At 39.1% G+C, this 15,385-nt stretch overlaps 1 protein-coding gene across 1 annotated transcript; it reads right to left on the reverse strand.

The window, feature by feature from the left end:
* Positions 1-2,092: 2,092 nt before the first annotated feature.
* On the reverse strand, positions 2,093-15,004 carry pld5 (phospholipase D family member 5). The gene is made up of 10 exons (XM_072383767.1): positions 14,903-15,004; positions 8,149-8,285; positions 7,583-7,766; positions 7,260-7,368; positions 6,651-6,778; positions 5,413-5,610; positions 4,398-4,549; positions 4,017-4,182; positions 3,829-3,919; positions 2,093-3,184 (listed from the first exon to the last, which is right to left on the reverse strand). The coding sequence occupies exons 1-10, from the start codon at positions 14,984-14,986 to the stop codon at positions 2,931-2,933; spliced, it is 1,503 nt and encodes a 500-aa protein (XP_072239868.1). The 5' UTR covers positions 14,987-15,004; the 3' UTR covers positions 2,093-2,930.
* Between the last annotated feature and the right edge of the window lie 381 nt (positions 15,005-15,385).

Below are 15,385 nucleotides of genomic sequence, written 5' to 3' on the forward strand. Positions count from 1 at the left end.
TGCTGCAAAGGCATCTGCCGTCAATCCTCCCAAACCCCTCCTCCTCCTCCTCTTCCTCCTACTAGCCTCCCTGCTCGTCACGCGCAGAGTTTTGTCTGATGTATTATGGATTTCTAAACTAGTGAATAAAAATGTCATGCAAAAATAGGCCTATGAGTGTGCATCTTTTTAAAAAATAAAACCAAGTCACTCCCAAATGAGATCAAATGTTTCGTTGTTGTAGGAGAGATGCTCATACAGTGAACTGAAAAATATCTTCTTTAATCTGTTACCATAGTGACGGTCATGGTAACAGATTATGGAATAATATGATAACGTTTTTTTTTTGGTACAAAATGTCATGTTTGTTATAATCAATGGCAATAAGTATTTATAATATAAACGAATTTATTTGCAGTAATTTACACTCATGCTACGGTTCCTTTTTAAGAAGCCTGGATTGTTCCATAAATGTGTTGTTATTGATTACATCCATGTCAAAGGCTCTTCCGTCTACAGACAAACCCCTGGAACTAAACTTTGGAGGCATGAAGATATCGAAATGATGCAATAGCACCACCTTGTGGGCATAGATGGACCTAAACCAGTCAAAGATGTAATTTACAAAAAAAAAAACCAGTCTATTATTGTGACTTAGGCTATCATTAGTCATAATATGCAACTATTAAGTACCCTAAAGTACTGTGCATGACTCTTGACACCCAATTCATTTATTTATATCTTGCTTCCAAGCAGCCAGATTTGTAATCCTTTCAAGTGGTTCCCTGGGATTTCTGAAGGTATTTAAAAGTTTTGGACATTGGCTGCTTTTTCATTTTTTAGTTCAGTACCATTAATACCCATTAATTTATTATTGTTGACCTAGTTATCATTCAAGCATAGAAAAGGCACCAAACTCAAGGGATGAACCTAGTGTAGTTTCTACACATATTCAATGATTTGGCAAAACACAATTTGGAATATTATCTTAAGGGACTTTGTTACTAGCCAATTGCAAAGAAATGTTACCATTTATTTTGTTCCAACAATAAAAGGGACAAATGTAAGACCAGCATAGTGATTCCTAAAGAGCTATATCAACTATTTTTGCTAACTTGGTATGTCTTGGCATGGTGTGCAGTGTCCTTAACTCCTACAATTTCCTCACATAGAAATGCAACAGGTGACTGGCTGTGTGATGGGGGCTGTTCTGGTGCCCCTGGAGCTGATTTTGTGAAAACGAAAGCAGCACAAGTAGATGAACATAATGCACAACATTACCCTACTTCTATATAACAGTGTTGAAACAAGAGATTGTTTTCAGCAAGAGGCTTCTTAAACTCATAGAATGATACAGATGTTTGATGAATTAATGTAAGATCCCATTCCTGTGACCCGTCCAACCGGGCCACCCTACAGGCGGGGGGTGGGGTAGATGTCACCCTTGCCTGCATTCAAAACTTCAGAGCCCTGTTGTAATAATGTTAGCGACAAACTGTATGAATAATTTCCATCTGATATTAATATTTAGTTGAATCGATAAGCGATATTGATAATGGAACTATTCTCATCCCTTGCTGTGACTCTTGTTGACTTTAAATTGTGATCTATTCAATGTAATCAGGGCGGAAAGGGATCTTTAGATGGCAAATAGGACTGTTTCAGCGTTTAAATTGGCCCTTTACTATCATGAAAGACTTGGAAAAGAACAAACTTGTACTTAAATTTGTTGATTTAAAAACCTACTACTTCTGCATTAATGAACCACAGTTTGCCTGCTCAATTTATTTGGTACTTGATCAGTTTGCTTTGAGGTTTTTTTTTGCCACCAAGTGGCCAAAGATGACTGATTCTGTTAAAGGTTCACAATTTATATTATCTCAGCACAGAAATGAAAAGTTAAACATTTAGATAATCTGAAATCATTTTTTGGATCATCTTTAGGGACGAGTAAGACATTAAATTCTTGATATATGTTGTTTGTTTTGCTTAAAGTGAGATTTTGCAATGAATAAAAGTGGATTTGTTGTAAACACGACTGTTAAACTGCACACGCTGACCACATAAAAAAAATTTATTATTATTATTACTTCATAACTTTAAAGCCCTTTATTTAAATCCAACAGAGCAAACAGATTATCCACCATTGTCATATTCAATCTAAATTTCTTTCATCTTCATCACCTTTGAAAGCACTTTAAAAGAGCCCTTCTGAACAAAACTTGCACCATATTCGAGACAAAGAAGAAACAAGCAAACAAATTCAGTCCTAATTACATTCTGCAAAACATGGAGCAAAGATGGAGCAAATATAGTCATGAGAGCCTGACTATCATTCATGCAAAGAAGCTGGAATTTCTGGGTACATCTGACACATCCCAGCAGGTGGAAATGAACACAGCACCAATCAGAAGGAGGTATGTTTTATAAATACAGATTAAAAATTATACTGAGATAATAAACACTTGTTAAAAAAATGCATAAACCTGTGCATGTCATCCCAGAAGTTGACTAACTTGCAGGTTATATAGTGTAGCATTAAAAGCATTAAAAGTGTATTGAATATAGATTAAGACTATAAACAAAAGTAGCAGATAATCATTTCAAACTAAACTGCTGTGGTGAGTTTGAGGGGATAAATATACGATTCACATACATCGCAGATTGCTTCTGTTGCTATATTGCGTGTATATAGTTTGTAACTGAATATTACTTTCAGTATTCATGCAGCAGTGCATGCTTATAACAGCTGATAATTGATTATTAAGTAGTTGGGTGGTATTACTGTAACGTGCAGCTGAGTCCGAGAACAAAATATGTTAAATTGAAGTCAGAAAAATAAATGTGGGTCTAATAGATAGAGAATAGTCTACAGTCTTACTTGTGTATATGTTTGTAAAATCTAGTACTCAGGCATATGAGGCTTAACAATTTAGTGCCACGTCTTGTGCTTATAAAGGGTTGTTCCACTCATTTTTCTCCTTGGCTTCCCTATGATTTTTTGGCCATTGCAAGTGTCTGTATTTTCCCTGATCTTTGCTTCCTTGCAGGCTCTTGGCGTAACGTGACCTCCAGTCTCTTTCAAATGCAGCTTTTATGTGCTCTAGGACAGTCACTCCTCTGTCTTTAGGATTGTCTTTTATCTTGAACACCAGCCCAACTCCTGCATTAACAGCAAAGTCACTCCCGACCCAGTCGTGGTTACCTGCGGATAAAAGAACAACAGACTTTAAATATCATTCTCTACCTCTAACAGTTTGAATATTTCTATGCAACTTGGTACTTGTATGTCTGTGTCACTGAGTAAAAAACTGAATGAAAACAAAATACTAGCTTTTTGAGTAATAACAAGATGAAAAGATCAATACCTCTCAGGACCATCCTGTAAACAGCTGATATTTTGATTATTTATAGATCCGTGATTTAACATTTTTTGACTAACTAAAAGCATGTATATATGCTTCAAAGGAACAGTGTGTAACAATTACTGACATCTTGCATTCAAGTTGGAGTTGAAAGGCTTTTTTTAATTCCCACCCATCCACTATCTTGCAGCAAACTGCATCTTACAAATCCAAAATAATCTAAGATAAAATAAGCTAAGGTGGGTGCCTGCTTGCTCCAACTTCAAAATTCAACCAACAAATATGAGAATGGTGCCAAGCTGTGAGTAATTACCTCTTAAAATGCTGTAGTATCTATCTGAAAATGAACTATTTAGGGCTAATGTTTTTCCGATAAATTTTTCAAACATGTACTTCAAATGAATCCACAAAAAAGTAAGCAAATAAATGATCAAATAGATAAATAGAAAAATGAATGACTGAACAGAGAAACCACTTTGCTTACCAAGGTAGACAGCATTGTCGGTCACCATGTACTTGTTGTGGTTGAGCCCAAGTTGAAAGTCATCCTTCTGCTCCTTGTGACTGAAAAACCTCTGTGAAAAAAAGTGAATATATGGCATCTGTTAAATGCATCTTGAATGATGAAAATGTCAAGTGTGGAGACTTCCCAGCTTTGGATGTTTTACGTACCACCTCGAGTGAACAGTTGTGAAGCTGCATGCACAGAGATTTGAGGGAGGTCACGAAGTTAAAAGTGAGAGGATGAGTTTTCTTCCAGAAGCTTATGAGTAGGCGAACTCTGACTCCTCTCAGTACCACTGCTTCTCTGATCACCTCATCAATAGATGACCAGTACCTACAGATTCCCTCATTGCAAATAGACAAATTCATAGTTTAAAGGCAATTATGCAAATACAGATCCTCAATTTCGAGTGACTGTTGTCAGGTGATATTCTATTTGTTACTTTCCCACATCTGTTTAGCAGTTTAGATTTAATTTCAAAGTGCCACAGGCATACATAATAACACAAGCTAGTCCATTAAATACTGTCAAAGCTCTTATGCACACACCTTGTAATGGCAGTTCCTCTGAAACTCCTCTTCACCAGAGGGAGGTAGTCTGTCACAGATATGAAGATAAAAGTCTTTGCACTCTGGATGACTTGATAGATGGCATCTACATCTCTGGTGCGATCTTTGGAACAGAAGAGTTCAGGAGAGGTCTACAGAAAGAAAACATATTTGAAACCAAAATTCTCACATGGTCAGAATAATCCAAGAATCGCCAGTTTAGATGATAATATCACTCCTTTCGTTATTCAGTTATTTTCATTCATACTGGTGTTGTTGAATTGTCCAAAAGCTCTTCTCTGACATCTAAACAGTGTAAAGGGCAAGAAACAAACAGCCAATATCCACAGCTATGTATCATTACTCGAGGAAGTGAGATATAAGATCAGTTTGGAGCTGCCAGCAGCCTGTGACAGCATGGCTCCATTAGTTCTTATAGGATGATAAATGTCTTGAACACAACTGTTAAGTGTCTTGTCGCTTGGAGGGTAACAAGATTCATTACTGTCAAATTAGTCTGAGGTGCTGGCATAGTCCAACTCAAGATGCTCCTCAGCATGATATTGACATGATTAATCATTTGCTGTGTGTGTCTTATTAGTTTGTAATGAAACTTTAATGAATAGTTTCACCATAAAGGCCTGGGACAGGATATTGTTGTCTACAGAGTAATCTAAACTTGTCAAATGTATATTTCAGACCCTTTAATGCTGGTTTGTTGTTGATATTTTGTAAATTTCTTTCTGCTAAGATTCCCATTAACTGACAAGCTTAGTGCATGTTGCAATTTCTCCTAACTCTTCAAATAATGACAGTTGGTCAGAAGCCAGCTGTGTCTGTTTTGAACACAGAATGGGCCACTAGAGCATCACTTTTACCTAGCTGGTAAAAGAAAGGTAGCAGCACACGTGATATGTTGAAAAAGAGTTGAGAAAGAGAACGTATTGGTAAAATTCTGAACTCTAAATCTATTTTCATGGGAACTTTAACATGTACTAGATCGTGTGTTCCTCACAGACACATAAGCAGTGGCAGGAGTAGCGTTGAGCTGCAGTTCCAGGGCATCATGCTTCCCGTAGAGGGCTGTAACTCTCTTTGACCAGATGGAGGGGATGTAGTCCCTTTCATGGAGCTGCCAGTAAAATGAAAAGACTCTATGGAGGTCCAGGGCAAGGCAGCTGCAGTTATACACCACCACACCGAGTTCTTTTCTCTGTGGGGTGTTAGATAGAAAGAAACACACAGAAAGGCATGATGCAGCACAAAAGTTGCATTCTTGACAGAGAATTGTAATGTTCCCTGAGGAGTTATCGACCAAGTAATATGGTGATCAAATCCCACACGCACACACACATGTGTGAATATATATATAATCCAGATGTATAATCTTTAATATGTTGCTTTAAATAAAGTTGCTGTAAAAAATGCACATGTATAAGATCAGTTACTACAGGTACATTTGAATGGAGGTAACTCAAACTTGCTCATAAGTGCCATAGTTGAGTAAATGTCTTTAAATAGTTTTCTCCCGTCCTTTAAATGGACAGGAGATGCTTTCCTCCAGGCAGAACAGATATGCTTATCTAATAGTACAGAAACGTATCCTATAGTAATGATATAATATGATTTGTTACTGTTTTAGTTTTGGTGAAAACAGTGGACCAACTGTCTGACAAACAGCTACACACAACAAGAAACAAGAAACAGCAGTTATGAAAATATTCTCACATGGTCATTAACCACACAGCAGAACTTTGTTTTGTGTTTATTCTATTTTAGTGTTTGCCCCAGATTGAACAGCTGTCGTGTTGCCACGGAGGGTGAATTTCTGCCTTTATCTCTTTTTGTCCCTCTTCTCTCTTGTCTGTTTGCTATTTGCTCCATGCAGTATGGCTATGTGACACTTTTGTGTGTCCCTCTTTCCCTCTGGCTGCTGAGCTCTACCCCCAGACAGAAGAAAGGCGTCATAAGGGCTGGGTAATCATTTTCTGTTACTGTATTTGCTAATCCTTTCTGGTTCCTCCTTTAATATTAATTACATAGGAAATGAAAAGAGGAATACTACTTGTCTTTCTGTACAGCCTCAGGCAGCAATCTGCAACCATCCTGTTACTGGAATAACTGCCCACAAGTACAGGTGGAGCTAACCTGTGGGGTGCTCAAGCTATCTTTTAATTAACTTTGTGCAGTCCCAGCTTTTCCATGAGAGTGAAAAGTACAGAGAAACTCATTCATTCTGATGTTTGTTGTTACCTTGGAGAGTGACCTCCAGTCCATATCTGCGCTCCCGATGTAAATGTGCTTCCGATCCACTATCCAGAATGAGGAATGCAGTCCTCCTCTGGTAAAAGCTGTCATATTAACAAAATGAACCTCTGCATCTAGACAGTGTGAGAAACAGAGGCAGACAGAGAAGTATGAAAAGTTTGAAAGAATGAGATGGAGAGAAGTGTGGAAATCTGCCAGTTGGCCTTGTTCTGCCTGACGGAAATGTGGGAAACAGGGGCAGGCAGCGTGAACGGGCAAATGTACCTGACAGGAAACCAGTCAGGAACATTTGCACATTCAGGGTTTTTTGACCTTGAAGTTTGGTGGGTGTGTAGGTTAAATGTGAGCTGCTGCAGGGAGCTGCATGCTGTAAATGGATCTGTTTTCTTTTAGACACATTTTAGGGGACGCTGAATGCAACATGGACGGTGTAGTGATACAGGCCTAAAACAGGCAGCTAAAACAACTTTACCGAAGGTGTCGTACAATAAAGCAGAAGTAGAAATCCCACCAAGCTGATTGTGTGTTTTTTTTTTATGTTTTTAAATAATAAGAAACTGCTTTTAGAAAAATTAAAATGTGATTGACACTCACTGTGTGCTGCCAAGGCTTTCAGCTCAGTAGAGTTTGTCAGACTGCTGGCAATTTTCAGTCTAACCCCTTGAGAATTCAAGCTGAGCAGTCTCTGGAACAAAAGCTCACCCTGAGGAAGAGAAAATGTTCCGTCATACTGTAGCAGAACATCTGAACAGTGTTTCTGGACATCTCTTAAAAGGGCAACACATATATCTCAGCAGGACTAACCTCATTAAAAGACGACATACAGATTTACTGCAGAATAATTGCTTTGCTCTGACAGAACACAAGGGAAATGCAGTTGGTTTGTGTTCTGCAGAACTTTCTGCTGTGAATTGTACCTGCTGGGCAGCGTTTGGTATTGTGTCCAGATCCCAGGAGTTCAACTCCCAGACAGGTGACACCACCTCAATCGAGTGCTGTGCTTGGTCCAATAACGAATGGAACCCAACAGAAAGAGGAAGATGGGATCTGCCATCCAAGTGGAGTGAGAGGTCGTCTGGGATATTCTCCACAAGCACGATGCTGAAAGTAATAAAGTTTGCAGATTCGGAAATTTTATATTTGAAATCTTTTGGTTGCACCAGAGGGACCTTCATGCATTCTTGTCTATTGTCAACTATCGATGGAGTATTCTTTAAAAGATGTTGAGAAACATGGTACTATTCTCTTAACTGCTATACCATGATGTACAAGGAAGCAATTATGGTTCATCTAAATGAATTAACATGTTCTTGATAAGCTCTCTTGAACCAAGTATGAATATGTTTAAATTGAAGACTAGATAGTGGAAAGTTGCAAGAAAACTGATTTGGATATACAAAATTAATTAATTGTTATGAATACAATATGATATGTACAAATACAAATGATAAGATTTTCATGCCAGGCCTGCAGAACATCTCACCGACAGTCTCTGCTACAGTTTTCCTCTGTAATTCCATCCTCATCATCCCCCCAAATGTCCACCGAGGAGAAGATGAGTGCCACCAGCACAGCAAAGCAGCAGAGAAGAGCAAAGATGGCAATGCACTTCTGCTGCGTCTAGCAAGGGACATGAACACTAACAAAAGTCACACCACATTGTTGTTTTTGGGCACATGTGCAAATAAAAATGATCTGCCCTTAAATGCTAATGTCTTCAGTCGATAACATCGATCAGAGGTTAGCGTTCATGATCAATACGACAACCACTATGCGACAGTAGAAACCCTTGAATTGACAACCAGTTTGCTGCAGAGTTCAATGCTTCTAAGTGAGCCCCCACTCCTCTTCAATATTCCTTCTTTATATCGCAGAGCAAAGAATAAGTGAAGTGGAACACTTAAGCTGAAGGCAGACCAATACAACTGTAAGGAATATATTGAAGCGCTCTGGTTTATGCTCCTCTGTATACTGCCTGCTCAGTTGCCCAAGCAGGTCCCAGCTGAAATGGATTTTATGAGCTGTGTGTCAGGATGGGTACAGGCAACGGTGTTTTTATGATAAGCAATATTAAAAGTTATATTTGTGCGCATAGACAGTATGTGTGATATGATATACAGTAGCTGCAATATGGGTGGAATGTGATTAGAGGTTATAATGCTATAGCCCTAAACCAACGTGAGGAGTGTTGATTTTCACAGTTTTAAAAGTGCAGTTAGGCACTTCTGTTTTGCTTACGACTGCAGATTCATACCATCTCATTCCCTGCCCTGTTTGGCTTTGTTGGTTTGTGAGCCGTCAACATCACATTACACATTCTCTTTTGTGTGTTTGATCAATCAAGTCAATTACGTCTTACAAGTGGGTTTGGTTGCTAACGCAATGGATTTCCTTGGAAAAATGACTTTAAGCCACAAGTTTTATTATGATGGAATAAAAGTAAAACATTAATCAGCAGTGTGTCATGAAGGTGGCGGCTTGAGGATGTTTGTGGGCCCTGTTTCTCACTATTCTCTACACTGTCTGTCTCATGCAATGAGGCTTAACAACTGGTGCCAACCAGATGCACATTACACTCCACTGAGACCACTGAGCTCTTCATTACATTTAGCAGAGTCAAGGACTCTGTTTGTCTTGTGAATGTGTACATGGCTGTTAGGAAATAAAACTTCATGATACAGGGTGGGACTGATGAGGAGGGACAGGGCTGTCACTTACAGCGAATAAGTCCCTTCAAAAGCACAGGACCACATTTAGCCTGAGTCTGACATGAGTATCATGGAAACAGTCAGTTGCTAAAAAGACAATTATATATATATATATATATATATTGTATCACTCTTAGGCTAAAACTGTAAATACTGAACACAGCCACATGAAGAATCAGCTCCCCCTTGACACTAGAAAATTGATCAGTAGTTTTTTATCTATATCAGACTAAAAGCTCAAAAAAATGTTTTATAGCAACTTCAAAAACAAATAGGCTCATTCAAGTTTAAACATTTGGGGCAAAAATACCCAACTTTATCTAATTCCAACATCTTAAATATGGCTATTCTTGTTTTTTTTTTCGTCGTAGTGAATTTGATGTATACACGCTCTGCAATGTTTTTTGTTTTTGGACAGAAGAAGAAATTTAGAGGTCAGCTGACTGATTAGTCAACATAGAAAAAAAGAAGATTTTTTTGGTATGACCAAGACCACAGCCTGCAACAAAATTGAAGAGTCAAATATATTACAGTGCAAATCTGAGCTGATGTTGCAACAAGACAGTGATGCTCTTCTTTACTGAAAGCCTCACCAGGCATGCCGTTTATCCTCTCCTTCACAGGTGCAGCCATTCAAGACAATTAAGACAGTAAATTCATGCACCACCCACAGACTCTGTATTGCCACTCCAGGACCAGTGGGGATGCAGAGGGGTGGTAAACAATACTTAGAGCTGTAAAATGAAAGCCTTCACCTGCTATACTTTTGGTATAGAATTTCTGATGTTTTTAGTTTTAAGACAGTTGTAAATGTAATGAATTTAAAGCTTTGCCTATCAAAAACATGCATTCGAATTAACATACAAGGTGAGAATAATATGTAATGAACAGTCTAGAAGGTTGTAAACATCACCTTCACAGGCTCCTGTGTGGTTGGTCCTGCCATGAGAGCAACACTCCTTCAAACTTCTCTGACAGATGTGAAACAGCAGCTCAGTCACTCATGTCTGTCTGCCTATTTCTTTGTTTCTGTTACCCGGCCCTCAGCCTGTTCACTCTTTGTTGCTGTCTTCATCTTGCTGCTTCCTCAGCATCCTGGAGGGTTTGTATGTGCGCCTCAGTTCCTGGTCTTTAATGTGCCCTGACATGGTTCTTCCAGCCTGTGTTTGTGTGCTGCTGCTGCTCACTTTGCTTCTCAGTGGAGGTGGAGAGAAAGATGGAGAAAGACCAACCCCTCTCATTCAGATGGCCAATACAGAGCAGTGGCTCGGAGCTTCCCTCTTCCCTGCTTCCTCCCTCCTCTTCCTTTTCCTTCTATATCTCCCTCTTTTATCTGTCTTGTGAACAAAACTCCCCTGGCAGAGAGCAATTGGTTTTGGCTCAGAGTGGAGGGATGCTAAAACATACAATTAATGTTTGTGACAACCGCTGCAAAACTCTACGATCTTTAAGGACTCCGTACAACGGGTATGTCAATTTTCTGTATGAAAACAGACACAAATACACCAACAAAGTATGCTTCAGTTCTTTTCAGAGGCAGGCAAAATAATCTAAAGTGTGCGAAAAGCTTTCATCAATCACCTTAACTGATGGCATTCGTAAAAGTCAGTTATGTTGTCTGTCGTAAAATCCACTATGTTTAAATCACTGTGTTTTTCAGGAACGTGCAATATCCCAATCCATTTGTTCACGGTTCCCTGCATACATTCTAAAGTGCTGCCCTTTCTTATTGCACAGAAGCAAATTAAAGGGAAGGAAATGAAATATGCAAACACTTCATTCTGCCCTTTTATTTGTCTCAACTCGTTCCTCACAGATGAATATAGCATTGCCCGATGGCAAAAAAACAACATATGCTGCTTACTGCAGGCAAGCTGCTGCTCTGTTTATCAGTCCAGCAATGTATACCAAATATAAGAGGGAAAATCTTCAGAAAACGATTAGCATGGTTGCAACTTTGTCCCATAACTCACACATAAGTTGTCCATATCATTGTGAAATCTATAGAAATGGTTGAATTAACATTAGCAAAAGTCTTAATTCTTGATTAATAAAGTTCTTACTTTACAGCCTTAATTACTAGCTGTAAATAAAACTGTTACCCAGTATAGTGGTAATTTAGTGTTAATTAAATCTTAATTACTACTGGAATGTAAAAAGTTAAGCAATTAAGTTAATGAACAGTGTAAAGGCAGCCAGATGAACTGATAAATGAAAGTATATGGGCTGCATTGTTGTGATTGGCTTATTTGGCTCACCTGTGAAGGTGTAGATAAGAGTCACGGGGTGCCAAAGTTTGGGGAGGGGGTTCATTATTCTATTGCAGCTAAAGCTCATTGTGTATACTTTTGAATTACATTCTCTACAGTAGATTTTATCTATCGTTACTTTTTTAGTCAGATAAAATCTTTACTTTCAAAAACTCAGTGTTCCATCTCCCCTTAATAATGTGTCCCATGAGCCAAAAAGTATGAAGAGTACTGAGAGTGTTATTAATTGAGTTTTAATTATAAAAACCTATGGGGCACTTTCTGAGGTTCTAGATAAGGACAAAGTCATGGCAGGGAAACCTGCTGTGTCTGTGGAGGACAGGTGCCCTCTGCACCTCGCAGCGTCTGTGAAAGAATAAAGGGGAGACAGAGGCGACAGAAGTGTTTGAGTCACCTCCCAGGAGGGGTGAAGGTTCCCAATGCTGAACATATGGGGCCAAACAAACACACTTTTATGCACAGAGAGAAACACAAAGACAAAATTAACATCATGAACAGACTTACAGTTTACAGCAAGACTCGTGGTGCAGCTTTTAGAGCAGGTACATAAATGTGATCTGCAGCCGACAGTGGGGGGGCGGTCATGCTAGGACAGTGTTGACATAAACAATTTACCAACTGCAAAGCCACTGCTGTGGTGTGAATTACAAAAATGTTGTATGAAATGCACAAGTAAATTTAGTTTCTGCTTTGTAGAACAAACAAAGTTCACGTCACTCCCTCCCGAATCCCTGTAACAGATCTCATTATCTGATGACGTCCGATCCAAAAGGTACATTATCAGCCCCCATCTTCCACAGTTGTAGTGGAAGGGACATCACAACTTTACACATATTTTTAAATGTGGAAATCAAAATACAATTCACATACACTGGTAGAGTAGGTGTGTTTGTGTATGACAAAACACAATGGATAAAGAGGCTGAAGGTGCATATTTAAGCTACTGTTATATTGAATTATTTACCATAGGAATGTGAATAGAATCCGATGGGTTTCCTCTGATGTTTTTGCCAGTTCTGTGAGATTTGAAAAGATAGTTTCAACAGTATTTCAGTGATGATGTTTCAGGGTGTATTCTGTTCTTGCTTCATGCTGAAATATAGTCATTTAAATACTTGTAGTTACAGCATGATACCAAGATATTACTCAACATTTGATACAATGTTAGATGTTAAATGACTTGCCTGTCACCTAAACTCTCGTCACAGCTATTACTCAGCTTGACATATTGTCACTGTTTAGTTTTATACAAATGCAGGCCGCTATTCCCTCTCAAGCACACGTCTGTGAGGTTCACTGTAGATGTTCACCTTCAAACCAGAAGCAGGTTTCTACACGCGCACAGGCCACGGTGTGCTTAGGACGTCATAGGCAGGGTGATATGTGCTGAGTGAAAGCTGACTGGGCGCTGTGCCATGGTTAGACAACTGGGCAACAGGCCAGTGAGACTGTGAATGGCAGGCAGACAGAGATGTTAAGTCCTCTGTACGTCAGTAAATAAAAACTTCTTTGTTCTAACAGGATATTGCAAAAAAAAAAAGATCAAAAGTGTGATGGAGACTGACTGTGAATACCTGCAAATACTGCACAGTTTTCTCAAACTGATGGAAGTTATGATCACTTTAATTAATTGGATTGCATGGTTATTGCCTCCCTATAGGAAAGATTTAAGATTATTTTTTTCAATTCAAGTCATCTAATCCTCAAATTGGCCATTGGTCCATTAACATCACGAGCACAGACCTTCTACTGAAATATAACTACATATCTCCAGCTAATGCGCAGTGGTGGACATACCGCGAAATTGTCACAAACAGTCTACAAAGTGAAGTCACTGCAATGTTGCAACTTTGAACACTAATATAAAAAAGAGTCTGCCAGTCAGTTTTCTGAGGGTTAGAGATCAAGAAGCATCCCTTGATCTGTACCCTTTTCAAGCACTGCTGTCAGCAAGAAATATCAGAGGTCACAGTCTTCCCTGCTCCCCGTGATGACTCCTTGTGCTGGACTTTATTATCTAACAATGTCCGGCACAGGATCCTGACACAGGGGACTAATTAAAAGCTGTAAGACACACACTATTCGGCACATTCAGAGTTTACCCACAAACGAATGAACCATAATACAATGGGCCTGCACAAGTTAAAACATGACAATGTATGAACCTTTGAGTGTAATTTTATCTTCATTTTTAAGCATTTTAATACACAAAAGTAACACTGGCCTTGTGATGTCCCAGTAGATAAAAATCTTATTTAAATTAGTTATATTCTGAAATTTCTGTTTTCCTTTTTTAAAATAATTTTCATGCTCAAGAATTATCAGCCTAATGCATTTTTGTTTCTGTTACCTAATGAATCATCATTCATCACACATACACATCACGTTTGAAGCTCATTTGTGGCTGCAGTAGTTTTTGCCAATGATTAATTGACCCATCAATTAGCTGAACCCACTTTGGAGGTTCATGGGGGGCTGTGGTCTGTTCAAGCTGAGGGTATAGACTCTGGAAATGTCAGAAGTCCAGCACAAAGCTAAAAGTGAGAGAAAATGGCCAATTTAGAATCACCAGTTTCAAGTCATACAGTCAAGGTATCTGTTCTAGAACTGCAGTTTATGTTAACTCTTATATCAGAAAATAAGTAAAATACCAGTCACAGCTTCCAACAGTATGAGGTAACAAAATTTGTTGTTGACAGAAAACAATATCAAGCTTCATATAATTTGACGCAAAGGAAGGCAGTGTGTCCCTAAATGTGCAAATGCTTCAGCAAAATGAAATATTTCAAGCCAAAAACGATAACACAACAGTAATTTATCAAAATCTCCTGAAACGCCTCCTTGTCAGTATTTTAGAATGTTTTGTGAGTTTCTCTTTGGTGTTTGTGTTTATTATTTGAGAATGTGACAACAATGAAGAAAGTAGTGTTCATTTTGAGGCTGTTCGAGGTAATAGAGCTTGCGGTGTGTAGCCAGAAATTCTCCAGCTTTGAGGCTGATGTACCACAGGCACGCAGATTGAATGGATTTCCAGCTGATGAAACTAATGCTCCAATCTGCACTCACAGAAAGCCACTTTGCATACTGGGCTGTGGCTGAGGCTTGATTTCTTCAGGCTAATTTTTGGCTCCCAATAAGAATTTGTATTCACAGTTCCTGCATTTATTTGACAAATGTTAAATTTAAGTTCCCAGCTTCATCCTGCCTCTATCCAAGACATACACATAGTTTTCTGAAAGCAAGTTGATATTTGGCTCACCCATTCCAGTTTGTCTTTATTTCGCAGGAAGATGGACGCAGAGTAGCCCTGCTGCTGGACAGCACTGTAGCTGCTGGCTTTCATTTGGGGCACACAGGCCAGAGGAGCTGGTGGAGCTTCAAGATGAACCCTCATCCACGGAACAGTTCCAATGATGACCTGTGGATTGATGCTTTCTGCTGAGATGAAGACACTCTGATATACACACAGACAAGTGAGGCGCACACACACACACACACACACATATGCTGTCACTCCAGTCTTTCCTCTTTCTTTTTAACCTGTCGTTCAGAAGCTGAATCAGCTAATGTTGGTCTCTGTGCTGTCTGAGCTGCAGTGTGTGCACCCTGGCTGTTTGTGGTCAGAGCACCAAAGCAGTGTCTCTCTTCAACATTCACTGGGGAGGGTGGGTGTGTGTCTTTTTGTGTGTATGTGTGTGTAGCTGATGTTGTTCAATCTGCCAGACAGGAGAGGGGAGGGGGC

This window comes from Leuresthes tenuis, unplaced genomic scaffold (assembly GCF_036924035.1).
Source record: "Leuresthes tenuis unplaced genomic scaffold, fLeuTen1.0.hap1 SCAF_4, whole genome shotgun sequence".
Taxonomy (NCBI): domain Eukaryota; kingdom Metazoa; phylum Chordata; class Actinopteri; order Atheriniformes; family Atherinopsidae; genus Leuresthes; species Leuresthes tenuis.